At 38.5% G+C, this 14,013-nt stretch overlaps 1 protein-coding gene across 3 annotated transcripts in view; it reads left to right on the top strand.

Annotated features, from left to right (window-relative positions):
* The first annotated feature begins 4,376 nt into the window (after window positions 1–4,376).
* LOC139945475 (transcriptional coactivator YAP1-A-like) overlaps window positions 4,377–14,013 on the top strand; it is a 32,072-nt gene continuing 22,435 nt past the window's right edge. For 2 of the 3 annotated variants that reach the window (XM_071942831.1, XM_071942829.1), the window contains exons 1-2: window positions 4,377–5,118; window positions 9,056–9,100. In XM_071942831.1, the coding sequence (XP_071798932.1) occupies window positions 4,661–5,118; window positions 9,056–9,100 (503 nt within the window). In that variant the 5' untranslated portion in view covers window positions 4,377–4,660. The remainder of the gene's footprint in view (window positions 5,119–9,055; window positions 9,101–14,013) is intronic. The other variant, XM_071942830.1, reaches the window with a different exon arrangement.

The following is a 14,013-nucleotide window of genomic DNA, read 5'->3' as shown; positions in this document are numbered from 1 at the left end:
AAGAGCCTTTAAAGACAGTGGACACTATTGGTAAATGTCAAAGACCAGTATTCTCACTTGGTGTATCCCAACATGTGCATAAAATAACAAACCTGTGAAAGTTTGGTCATCAAAGGTGCAAGAGAAAAACCACCTTTGTATGCTTTCAGATGCCTGGAGTCTTTTGATATTTGAGTGAGAAATTACCTCTTTCTAAAACAAAAGCAAAATGTGTTACTTAAGGCTGCTCACAATGTTTTATACCAAGCTCCCCATTGCTAGTTACCAAGTAAGTTGTTACTCTAACAATTATTTTGAGAAACTACCAATAGTGTCCAGTGCCTTTAAGTGTAATGCTATCCTGGAAGCCTAGACCTACAGCTGGGGTAAATAATGCACTTTGAGCTTCAACTACAAGGAGACTAATGGGAAGAGACCTAACAGGATGCCACCATAGAGGCTAATGATTGAGAACACACACGCATCTTGTTACTACTGTAGTCTGAAACAATGGAGCTGAAACTAACATCCAGTCGGCAACACCAGGAACTCCCATGGCTGCTTGCAATACAACACCCCCCCCCCCCCCCACAAAAAAAAAATGAAAAAATGAAAAGTTATACTTGGAACTTGTAATAAACTTACGTTTTAAATTACAATAATTGTCCCTAACTGAGCATAATGGTCTTGAGGAAACACATACCTATCTGGTGACAATCATCAAGAAGGAATTGTGTTCATCAAAAACAAACAATTCTTCTCAAAAGTACGATTGTGTAACGATGGTTGTGCAACCCACTGACCAAATAAATCCCGATGCATTACATTTCACGGACTGCTCCCATTTATTAAAATAATAGAAATGGCTAAACAGTGTTTGTATAGAAAGTGGGATTCAGCAAATTAGTTATAAAATATTGTTTTGGTATTAATTCTGTACTAAGGTGCTTGAGTGTTTTGAAGCTGGTGGTAAAATCGAAATGTGGTCTACTGAGACGAACACTCTTTTCAAACCTTTCATTCAAAACGTCTAATGTCCTGGGGAACTATGGGTTTTCTGAAGCTGCTTGTAAAATACTAGCGTGACCGGAACCAAATCATTTCAACCTGCTCAGATTGCTCTGAGATTAATTTTGAAAAAGAAATCTGGGGCTTCTCTCAGCGTGATCGGACGAAACTTTAAACTTGCTCAGATTGATTTGAGATTAATTTTGTTAGAAATCCCCCCCTGAAAAGTTGTTTGCCCCCCCCCCCTCCCTCTCAAAAAAAATGAATAAATAAATAAAAATGTACTTTTCGCCGCGCGCTGCATCCAATATGAAAGGATGGTTGACCATGGTAGTTCTTATACACGCCGTTTGATCATTATCGAGTTACGTGAAGTTTCTTCCGATTTTTTTTACAAACTTTTTTGATGTAGATAGGGACGAGGGCTTGCAAGAACACTCCTTTAATTATGAGCATTATTACACTCTGTTCATTTGTCCGATGTATTGCTTTTGTTTATGTGCAAATTCACATGACGTTCGTCCGGTACTATACTTCGTTCGCATGATTGAAGCACATAAAACGCTCGAGTTAACGCGGAGCTCAGCTTAAAGCTAAGCTTTCAAGCTTGCCCGTTAAAGATGGCGTTTTTAGAAAGTTCAATTTAATTGTACAAACCCACACAAAAATAACAACATACCTTATATACCTATAGTAACCGTTTTTGCTCAGACTTTGCTTGAAAACGCTAGGCATTTAATTGGCGATATAGCTCGGGTTTGCTCATTATTGAGTTATACGATATGACTCTTAGAAAGGTGATATGGGGTACTTTAAAGACAGTGGACACTATTGGCAATTGTCAAAGACCAGTCTTCTCACTTGGTGTATCTCAACATATGCATAAAATAACAAACCTGTGAAAATTTAAGCTCAATCGGTCATCGAAGTTGCGAGTGTTAATGAAAGAACACCCTTGTCACACGAAGTTGTGTGCCTTCGAGACCTCAAGTTCTAAATCTGAGGTCTCGAAATCAAATTCGTGGAAAATTACTTCTATCTCGAAACTACTCCACTTCAGAGGGAGCCGTTTCTCACAATGTTTTATACCATCAACCTCTCCCCATTACTCGTCACCAAGTAAGGTTTTATGCTGATAGTTATGTTGAGTAGTTACCAATAGTGTCCTCTGCCTTTAAGAAGAAAGCGGGTGGATGTGTGAACAATTAATTGTCAGTAGGTGCATCACGCTATCCCCCAAGCAATCAATATTAAAATACACTTTCAAATTTTAAATTCCCACAGCTGCTTGAAGAATAAAAACCCGACAAGATCTTCGCTTTTCTTTCAAATTTTTGGCCATGCTAAATAGCAGTTTTGGGAGTCTTCTATACAAAATCAATTAAAAACTCAGGGTACAACATTGATTATTCCAACATCACTAAAAGCAATGATCTTCAAATTGTAGATTCAAATTAAATATATATGAATGGATGGATGGAAATTGCATGGATGGTAAAAACATGGAGGTAGATGTGGTAAAAAGAAGTACTTAGTTGTTTTACCCAACACCACCACTGAGCGCCGAGTACAACAGTGGCACTATCACATCGGTGATGATAGGTTGTACGTCATTGAAATAGTTTGCGGTACCCGCTTCTAATCACATGGCCAAATTTCATAAAAGCACAAAAAGTAGCTAAAAGTGCAACCAAATAAATTTTGCTTATCAGTATAAACTTACCAGCCAATCTACCATGTGTATAAATTAATTGTAGTGGTACTACTCATTTCTGGGTAGCAGTAATTTAATCGTTATGAAATTGGGTCCATGATTGAAACTGACATTGTCACCGGGCACACCATGCCATCTAGATGTAAGATATCTGATCTACTATACGGAGGGTGGGTTCTAATCCCGTCTGAGTAGCCCAGGATCCCCACAATCAGAAACCATCGAGTACAATGTGGTCGACCATCACACACCGGTGAGGATAAAATCAAAATAAAGAGATCGCCAAGTGTTCAGAGATGATCGAATTCAATTTCTGGTTGACGGTAAAATAACCGGAGTGGGTTCAAATCCCGGTCACTGTCCTTGGACAAAATGCTTTACTTCACCTAGTGGTATAAATGGGTACCTGCAAGAGTATAGGGTTGAAAAAGCCTTCTGCGTGATCGCCACGGCGCGGCAGCTCAGCTGACAGGGTTGTATATCTCCTCAGGGAGATGAGAAAGTTTAAATGAATGTTGTTGGCCCAAAAATGACCAGGCACTAAAGCAAGGCGCATTGAGATGTATAATTTATCGTGAAATGCGAAATGTCAGAACTATCTATCATTATTAACTTTTAAGAAGTTATAGGCTCGGCGGATGGTCAAGTCCCTATAGTCAGTAGCACCCCCACCCCGCCAACGCGTCTCCCGAGCCCTGTGTGCTTCAGGCTGTGGTGCAGTACCGCCCTCTATCGACCAAATTGATATCAGTCACCATTGACATGGTGGATTTCGTTATAAAGTTCAAGTTCAAGAAGAAGACACAGACGCAGACGACCCTCTGTCTAAGCGACACCAGCCTGGAGTGGAGAAGCTATTCGAAAAAAAAAATTGCAAAAAGTTTACACCCTGAAAATTACTTTATTTACTGTAGACCACTTCCCGAAATCGTGGTAGCATGGACACGGCGGGAAGACTAATTAACTTCTAGCGTTACTTTGGTGTAATCATTTCTCTTTGATGGTGGTATAATGGTATAATCATGGAGATAAAATAATATTTTCTTCTTTCTTTTCGGAAATGATGATAGGCGGAGTCCGTGCTCCATGAGCATCATATTGTTATGGCTTGTCAAGTTTCTGATGTAAAATCGGCTTGTCAAGTTTCTGATGTAAAATCGGTATGGTTCAATCGTTTTGATGTCGTCGACAGATGTACACTGTGAAAGTGAAAGGCACCGCAGCAAACGCTTGAAACAATGACAATGACAAATGACGATGACGTCACTGACTTTTATTCTGACAGCAGCAACACACTATGTGTGGGCGCGGGGCGAGTTGGTTCCAATAGAATGAGTGACGTAGTTTGCGACCATCGTACACATTGATACAACATGACCTGATGGCATCCCCGGAAGCGACGTACTACTCTCAAAATATCAATACGCTAATTGATAGATGCATTTGCTGCACTTGCTGGATTTTCAATAATTCACATCAACTAAGTGGAAGGGAATTGGGTTTATAAATAAGACATAATCTAAATTTTTGAAAACTCGATCCAAGTTGAGCATGTTTTGAATAAACGCATTTACGAGTCTACAAAGGATTACTTTTGGACGGCGAATTGATATTATACCAGATACAGGTGCAGTACCTGTAAACAATTCTAATGGTAATGTATGTACGGCTGGTGGTCAACGACGGCCACCACAGAGTTAAATAGCAGCCATGCACAGTGCGGTGTGATGGGACAAATGTAACCTTTCTTTCGAAGTGATTATTCTCTTATTTTCAGTGTCTCATTGTATAAAACTAACGACGAACGATAAGTGGACATCTTAAATATTCTATGTGTGAATGGACTTGAGCTGTTAATTTACTGACGGTCCGTTTGGGCGAATTTTGTACCACCCGCCGCCTCGTCTGTGTGCTGTGATTTTTACCCAACGTTGTAAGCCTTAGCATTAAGACCAGTACATGATGGAGACCCAAGGACAACCAAGGCAAGTCTTACACGTCCGGAGTGACTCGGATGCCGAGTTGGAAGACTTGTTTAAAAATGTTATGAACCCAAGAGAACCGAACCCAACACACAGCTCCATCCCAATGCGGATGAGAAATCTCCCGTCTTCCTTTTTCAAAGAGCCGGATCGTGTTCATGGACATTCGAGAGAGTCAAGTGCCGACAGTACGAACTATACCACCAATGGTAGTAATGGAAGCGGACAATCTCTGGCGGCCCCCGGGCTGACTATTGCTCATTCACGGGCGCATTCGTCCCCCGCTGCACTGCAAGAAATGCACGCTGTAGGAACACAAAACTTACAACATCAACATTTGAGACAACAAAGTTATGATATCACCGACACTGACACACCGCTTCCCCCTGGCTGGGAGATGGCGTCTACTAGTACCGGGCAGAGATACTTTCTTGAGTAAGTAAAGCTTAAAAGTACATTCGGATGTGTGTATGTATTTCTTGAATGATTATGCATGCATGTAATCACAATGGCTGTGTATTTGTTTGCTTTGATCTTTTTTTAAATAATCTGTGGACAAGTTTCCGTATGGCGCCACCACTTTTTCATTCGAAATAAAATAATTTAGTATCTATTTTACCTGATTGATATATCCCTTTTTTGTAAAACTGAGTGAAAAAGTGGTGGCGCCATACGGAAAGTTATCCTAATCTGTTGCCATGTATTTGTTCTTGGGTTTGACTTTGAGAAGAAAGTATCTAAATAATCTTTGTTTTATGATCACTGGTGAGATCTTGACCCAGTAACTCTACTCCTTAAAATTTGTTTCGACATCTTTGGTCGCACTCCCTACTAACTTGAGCCCAGTTCATACTTTCTGCGAATGTGATACCAATTTTGCTGTCACAAATTCGCAACGAATAATTCTTAACAGTTGAACTGACTTAATTAACTCCTGCGAAACATTCGCTGTGAAAACGGCCATGTGACTCACATCGCAATCGCACCCGCAGGAAGTATGAACCGGGCTGTCCCCAGAAAATTGTTTAGGTAACGATGCGATAGGCCTTTGATGTGATAGGCCCCCGTTAATTTGTTATGATTTTCAGAACACCAAGCCACAAAAAAAAAAACCCAAAACCCCAAGAAATAGCTTTTAAATTGCCTCCTGGCTTTTTGATCAAAATGCATTTTTTTAAAAGATGCAAGACGGCATACAGGCAAATAATTGACTGTACTCACAATCATTTTTCCCCCTTCAAATTGAATTTTAATGATTTTGATTTTGAGGTTTGCCCATAAAGTTATATATGAGAACTATGGGGCATACTGGTGATGCTGCGTGCAGATACGCGATGGGACCGCAAGGAGATAATGCCATTTTGTAAGATGTACGCGCATTGAATATGAATTATGCCTACACGTTTCTGTTTGTGTATGAAAAATACAAAAATAGTGTGCCCTCTATAGTTCTTAAACTCTATGGGTTTGCGGCTCATGCATTATGGGTGCTTTTTGAAATGGTCGTTGATTTACTATTCACTACTCAGTGAGGCATTTTTTTTTGTGGCTGGGTGCTTTGAAAATCATAGAAAATTAACAGAGTGCATTTGTTAATTAAACAATTTTCTGGGGCAGTAGTACAACTGAAGAAAAAAAGAAATTATAAATTTATAGCATCCCAGTTACTGGTTCTACAATGTAGGTGAGTTATGTTGGAAAGATAGAGGGAATCATTTTTGTAATATCTAGCATGAAAATGGGGCCCTGCAAAAACTATAGGATTACAAGCTCTTTTGTGCATATCTTTTGAAGTAGTTAGAATAGTTGGTACCTTTCTCTTCTTACTTTTTTTTCACAACCAAAACAGTAAATTTAGTGAAAACTAGAGGAGTGTAGGAGTGTGCAATGCGAACATTATCACACATGGTCTGGGGTCAGCTTAAAGGCCATTGACAATACTAGAAAAAGTATACCTTCAGACTGTCTATGTTTATCTTCTGAGCAGAAGAAGTCAGTGTGGTGATACCTTGTCAGTGATTGGTCAAGTTTGTTACCAAGTCACTGATTGGTCTGAAATGATATTTAATTAATGGTAATTTAAGAAACATGATGCAAACTAGGCACTCATCAAACCCTCATTTTGCAACAAAAATGTTTTTGCTTCAAACTTATATCCACCTACGTACCACACACAAAGGAATCAGTCTAATTGAATTAGTTTTTGTAAAGTTGAATTGTTTAAAAATTAATCTATTACCCGAAAAGTACTAGATTAGAAGCAAGTTTCCAAGGTAACTGTGAATAATAACAGTAAAACCCATTTCTGTATAAATTGGCTTAAGCTGCTTATTTGCTGAAAATGAAACCATAAGCGTATTCAATTAAAGTATAATTGAAAGAATAACCTCATCGAACCCATTTACATGTTCACTGTTCTATTGGGGAACTCTCACTGATCAAGTTTGCTCACATTCAACACATTGGCTAAAAATGTTGTGTTCTTTGTATTATGTTTTTTTGTGGCATCCCCATCGGACATCGGTATGGTTGAACATAAATGGATGGCATTCTGAAACCTTACTGATCAGTGGCTTTGTGAATGAGAAAGTTGGTAAAGTTTATGCAACTCGGACTCCTAGAATATTGTTTTGTGAAGTTATTGTCATATTTCACCACAGTTAAAACGATAGACTGATGAAAACATGAAATTGTAAATGACATCCACTGCTCTGTTGCTGTTTGTGTTTTGCTGGGACAATGTCCTCTACTTGTTGCAATAAACATGTAGGAACTTTCAAAGCTTGGACTGGTGTCTTTCAAAAGTGTTCTTTTCGCTTGACTTTTTGCTTGACTTTGTGTGATGTGCGATTCTGTGCTATTACTATGACTACATAGGCATAACCACTTCATGTCTGTGTTAAAAAGAAATTACCATGCTTCTGAACAATTTTATTTTCAATTTTATTTTTTAAAACACTTATCTGTTTCATTTTAGAAGCTTTTAAAATGAAACGGATCAATAGGCCTCAAAATAACCAACGGCACCCACTGGTTCTAAAAGTTTTAATACAAATTGAATTATTACTCATACATACACGTATAAGTACCCCTTTCTCAGAGAAATATTGCTATGCCCATTTAAGAACGAAGTTCAAGGCCAGTGGAGCTATGTTTTACTTTTTGAATGATTAGAATGAAAAGGCAGACACTCAAGTAATCAATGTTGTTGCAGATATCATCTGTAAAAATATAAATGGCTTGGAGTGGGGGCTTGAAGTAAAAAAAGGAACTGAAATAGTATGACTGTTGATTTTCTGCTCATCAACATACATTGTAAAAACAATTATGAGGTTGGGGGGGGGGAGGGCAGAGGCACCCGTTTCATTGAGTGTTGGGACAATTTGTTTTTGTCCTACCATATAGATTGAGCTATCGTTAAGATTTGTAGCCCTATGTTTAGCCCATTAGATCCACAGTTATACATACATGCATACATACATGTACAACTAAATATTTGTAAAGCGCCTTTACATCCAGATCAAAGCGCTGAAAAGAGCAAAACCAATGGAACTATAACTACAACATATCACATCCGATACAAATGAGTTTTGAGAGATTTTTTTAACAATGTCAAAGAGATCCTGACCCTGCTGCATAAGGATTGATCACAGACGTGAATCGCAGTAGTATTCCCACTTGAGTATGATCGCGCATTGATCCACCTTTTGTGAACGGAAATTCGCCCTCAATTTGCGGTGACTGATCCCTCTTTGCGTTCCCACTAGACGTTTATCGTCCTTTCAAGATCATGTCTTGCTTTAGCCCTACTCCCGAGGTTGATCAAATTTGCTGGGTCTGATCCTGATCGACCTTGGTTCCAACTTACGCCTGATCTCCTTTCGATCTCCAGCTTGGAGAATTTGTGGGGTCAGATCCCCCTTAACTCGAATTGTGAGGTCCAGGGAGAACAGGGGTCCAAGGATGGTTTTCATGAAATATTTTTTATATTTTTCCTACCACAAAGTAAAGCAAAAGTGTACACCAATCTAGATTGCTATAGCTATTGGGTAAAAATGTGATAATTTGTTGTTGTTCAGTATATATTGAAACCAATTGATTGAAACGTAGCTCCATACTCTTGCATTAGTAGGCTGCTCTGCTACATTTATCTATCTTGCTTATTTCTACCTCCATGATCTTCTAAGGATTTGCAAACAGCAGCTTTGCACATTACTAACTTGTGGCATGGCTTGCAATCTTAGTTTATTTATTTTCCTTCCATTTTTCAAAATGGCAAATTGAACAGTAAATTGTTCTTGTTTTCACTGAGCAAATATATTGATGATTGTTGATGGTAAAATGTAAATTGTTATATCTGATTATATTTCAGCAACAAGGGAAGGTTTTTACTCTCATCCCAAAAGCCAGATGACAAGTATGTACACATTTATGTTTCCACAATCTTTCTTTCATTTTCTTTTGTTCAAGGCGAGTGTTTTGTGTGCAAGACCTTTAAGTTATGCGGCTGATTTGCCAATGTAAATTACCGTAAACTCCACAACATTCAAACAGAAATGGAGGGGGAAAAACAAGATTCCCTACAGCAAAGTTTGCTCATGTATGATTTATTTTACTGTAAACCCCAGAATTCACATTGCTGTGGGTGTGTGTGTACATGTACATGTACATCAGAATGTCATTTCATTGTAAGGAAAGCTCCACTCGCTTCAGCATGTTTGACTTAGAACACTTGTCACTTTTCAAAAACACATTTTGGGTTAAAAATGTACACAATGAAGGTTTGACATATTATTCCATCCATATACATCCAACATTTATTTATGACATGTAGCTCATGCTGAGTTCATTAAGGTCTTTTGTCTTATTCACCCCTTCCATAACGTTACATGTGACTACTGTCTACCATGCTCGCCAATTTGGAAGTTAAATTGCATGTGAAAAAGATGGTAAAGATGGTACATGTACATGTAAGCGTATAATCGTTGTGTTGCCTAAAATGTGCACTATACTGTATAACACACTGGGACATTGCTTCCTAAAATGGCGCAACTAAGATTATTGTGATGATGATGTCAAGTGAATTTGGGTCAGTAGGGAATAATTGTTTGGTACATGATGTATGAAAGACATACCCAGGCCTGTTTGCTTTGTTTGTTGAAAGGGCAAGGGGAACGAGGCATTTTCTCATTGGGAAAGGGCACCCTCCAGGGGGCATGGAGGCAATCACCTTTGTTGCCTCTATAAAGGATCAAGCCTGCATGCCTGTATGTGTAAACGTAAAAAGAACAACAGCAACTGAATTTGAATCTTTGTTTCTCTCTGGATCTTCTAAACTTTATTTATCTTAAATGCTTTATTATGTATAGGTCATAGATATAGGAATATCTCTCTAAGGAACTCTTTGTATGTAGGTCGATGTTGACAAGTTCAACATGGTTCATCTGAGAGCTGTAAAATAAAAGATTACCCTCGTTACAATATCTCTTTAAGATGGGAATAGAGAAGAATATTCAAGGGCATTATGGAAAACTCCTAGATCCATTAAACAATGATTATATACATACACTGTGTACACAGCAGATTCATATATCTGACTAATATGTACCCCACCCATTGGTGCCCCATCATTTAAACAACTTGGAAGGAGGGATGAATCAAGTAAAGACTGCACCATTCCGATCATGCAGTCACACACGCTAGGTGGGGGATAAGTGTGATTCATTATGATGCATGTTAACTTACCCTCATGTCTATAGTTACTACATGTACTTACATGTTCATGACTGGTATGAATCATGATGCCATCATTTCAACCCATTACACTTCTTATTACTAGTAAGTCCAAGACAAAAGTTCAAAACAATTTGGTTTTGGATTGATTTTACTTATTGTAGGCCTGTGTTAGGCCATTGTAGGCCTGTGTTAGGCCATTGTAGGCCTGTGTTAGGCCATTGTAGGCCTGTGTTAGGCCATTGTAGGCCTGTGTTAGGCCATATCTACATGCTATTAATGAGAATGAAGGACTGTTCAAGCATTATTATGAGAGCAGGATGGTTACAGATCTTTATCACTCATGTTTTATACACATGTAAAGCTTACTCATGGTCATTCTTCATAGTGATGGCAGGACCAGAATTTGAAATAATAAAAAAATACACACTCAATGTTCACCGCCATTTCTCGTACTTAAAATTCAAATCAAATTTCAAAGAAACTAATGAAATTATTTGGGTGTGGTTGGACCAGGTTCATTCCTCCATGGACAGTGCCATCTTCAGTTCAGATATGAAATCTTGCATTTCCTCTATGCTTCAACTAAACTATAATTCAAGGTAACTGTATACTTTTGTACTTGTGTGCTTTTCACTTGCACTGTCAATAAAACAAGATATAAATACAAAAATACATGCAGGTACATTTCACACAATTTTAAAGGTCTGAAGGACTACCATAATTTTCGGATTATAAACCGCGGTTTATACGCTGATTTTGACATTTTTTTGAACTCCTGTGGTTTTAGTCGCCTGGCTGCTTGTATGCCGACATATTAATATTGAAGAAGAAAAAAACAGCGTACATTTTTTGAAAAGAAACATCGTTTAAAAACACTTCTAAAAACAAACAGACAGGAAAAATCATACACCGTCGCGCCAAACACACTCTGAAAATCCACGACTCCACCAACCTTGTCTGCCGTTACAAGGCCGTGTCTCGATTTTATTCTTAGATGAATGGGTCACAAGAAGTCATATTTCTACTCCATAATAAATCCATCTGTCCAACAAGACCGTTTTGCGTCCATATTTATGAACACTTTGAACGTCAAAATGATGTTAGTCCAGCGACTTTGCATGTAGCGAATTGGAAATAATTGTCATCCTCGGACCATAATATAATCCGTGATGTGTCACGATATAGTGGGGTCGTGCGCAAGGCAACATCGTGAGTACGAGGATAGCTGCAAAAGAAATATAGTCTGGTAGCCCTTCCAATTGCTTACTTCTGGGTCCTGGCTGCCATGTACAGCTGGGTGCATGTTTTTGGAAGATTCTTTTTTATTTAGAGCAGATTTTGAAACGATCGTCTGATGGTCGGACTCGTCTGCCAACTCAACCCCCATCAAGCGGCCCATGAATGTAAGCAAACAATCGAGGCGTTTGTAGAATAAACTTGTTTGATTGTTTTAACAGAAACAAAAACACACGTTATTAAGGAGTTTACAACAATATTTCAATGCAAATGTTAACAATTATAAATAAATTTCTGCCGGTCGGAGTTTGTTATTTTCAGTCCTGCTACTTGCGCCGTCAACTCGCCTTCAACTCGCTTGTGCCGTCTACTCGTCGTCAACTCGACCACTACGCAGATGGCAGGTATGAATTAGTCTTCACCCAAGATGTCAGCGATCAATTAACACGACGCGCAGTACATAACACACTATGCGGTACCAATCATTGACATCTTGGGCCTAGACTAATCCATGTGCAGGAAGGCGCCCTCTGTTGTCCATATTGTTTAAGCTCTGTAAAAAAGCAAAATGACGGCCAACGGTTTTGCTTTCTTAATGAGAAAAATCATTTTTTTATACCGAAATGTAACCTTAGACTAATGAAAATTCTCCTTAAGCTAATACTTTACAGTTCTTTGCCTCTTTTGTGGATTTTAAATGTGGTATTGGAGGAGTTAAAGGCGGGTTGACGGCAAGTAGTAGGACCCACTTACGCACGGCCTCCTCTCTTTGTGCGCTCGTGACTGCGGTTTATTTGCCGGGCGGTTTATACGCCGACACTTCAATTTTTTTCTCTATATTTTATGGATCTGAAAAGGACGGTACATCACTACTGGTTTTTGTTGACAACTAGAAAGTGTGATTGGATGTAGTATTCTCAAACATAAACCAATGAAGTATCATCCACTTGAGTGAATTACTTCCTGTAGTTGAAGCAATAAGGATATCCTGGAATGGAGGCTAATTGACTACAGTCACACATTACCAAGTGATTGAATAGCCCTGCTATACCTAGCCATGCAATCCATTCCCCCAAACTACATGTAGCTGAGTGATGGATGGATAAACTAATGTCAGTTCTTGGGAGTTATATGTCTATCAACCAATGAGTTAAATATGCTGGACACTATTGGTAACTACTCAATATAATTATTAGCGTAAAACCTTACTTGGTAGCGAGTAATGGGGAGCTGTGTATGGTATAAAACATTGTGAGAAACGGCTCCCTCTGAAGTGAGTAGTTTTCGAGAAAGAAGTAATTTTCCACGAGCTTGATTTCGAGACCTCAGAATTAGATTTTGAGGTCTCGAAATCAAGCATTCGAAATCAAGCATTTGAAAGCACACAACTTTGTGACAAGGGTGTTTTTTTTCTTTCATTATTATCTCGCAACTTAGACAACCAATTGAGCTCAAATTTTCACAGGTTTTTTGTTTTAAAAAAGGCAGTCCTTATTTGCATACAAATTGCATTCACTTATAGGTCGGTGAATCGATTGAAAGAAAGGCATCTATGTTGGGGGTAAAAACTAGAAAAGCAAACAAGATGTACAGTTGTAGCATTGAAACACCACTCTTGTAATGTGTCTGTACTTTGTGTACCATGAACCCTTTGCATTACCCCCAGAACTCCACCATAAAGAATATACAATAGGCATAGTAATCATGTCAGATCAAAGGGCATGAAGTGCAGCCCACATGGAATGTGGTGTTGAAAAGCTTTGCTTTGTAAAGCTTAGTTAATATTCAGGGTAACATTCACAGCATGAGGACACTAGGCCACTGTCAATCAGAATGTACGCTTGCATTCAAAGCATCAAAATAAGCATTCTAGTGGGGGAAATAAACTATATGCATGTAACTAACTAATTAATCCAAATAAAAAAAATACCAATTGATCGTCCGGATTTTTCCACAAAAAGGAGGATGAGGGCCTTTTTATTTTTTATTTTTTATTTTCTGGCCGCTTAGCACTTAAACGCCTTACTACAACATCATTGTTGTTCATTCACTGTGCTTCAAATGAAAGTTACCTTTGTTAACATGCTACACAGATAAACAATAATACACAAATAATTAAACGAAAGCATTGAATAAAGTTAAAAAACAGAATTTTGTAAGATAACTCAAAACATATACGAGAAATTCATTTGTGCTGATCACATTGAGTTGACACAATAGAACATAGTGAATGGACATAAATTGCTCATTGTTACCCAATAGCAATTCTCAGAACAGTCATGTGGAAGAGGCTTAGGCACAATCACAAAACATCCATGAACAAATAAACGTGCTGATTACAAACGATACACTAGGTTG

The sequence above is a fragment of the Asterias amurensis genome, chromosome 12, assembly GCF_032118995.1.
Source record: "Asterias amurensis chromosome 12, ASM3211899v1".
Lineage (NCBI taxonomy): Eukaryota > Metazoa > Echinodermata > Asteroidea > Forcipulatida > Asteriidae > Asterias > Asterias amurensis.
Note: the sequence above shows the minus strand (reverse complement) of the source record. Positions and strands in the feature narration are given on the sequence as shown.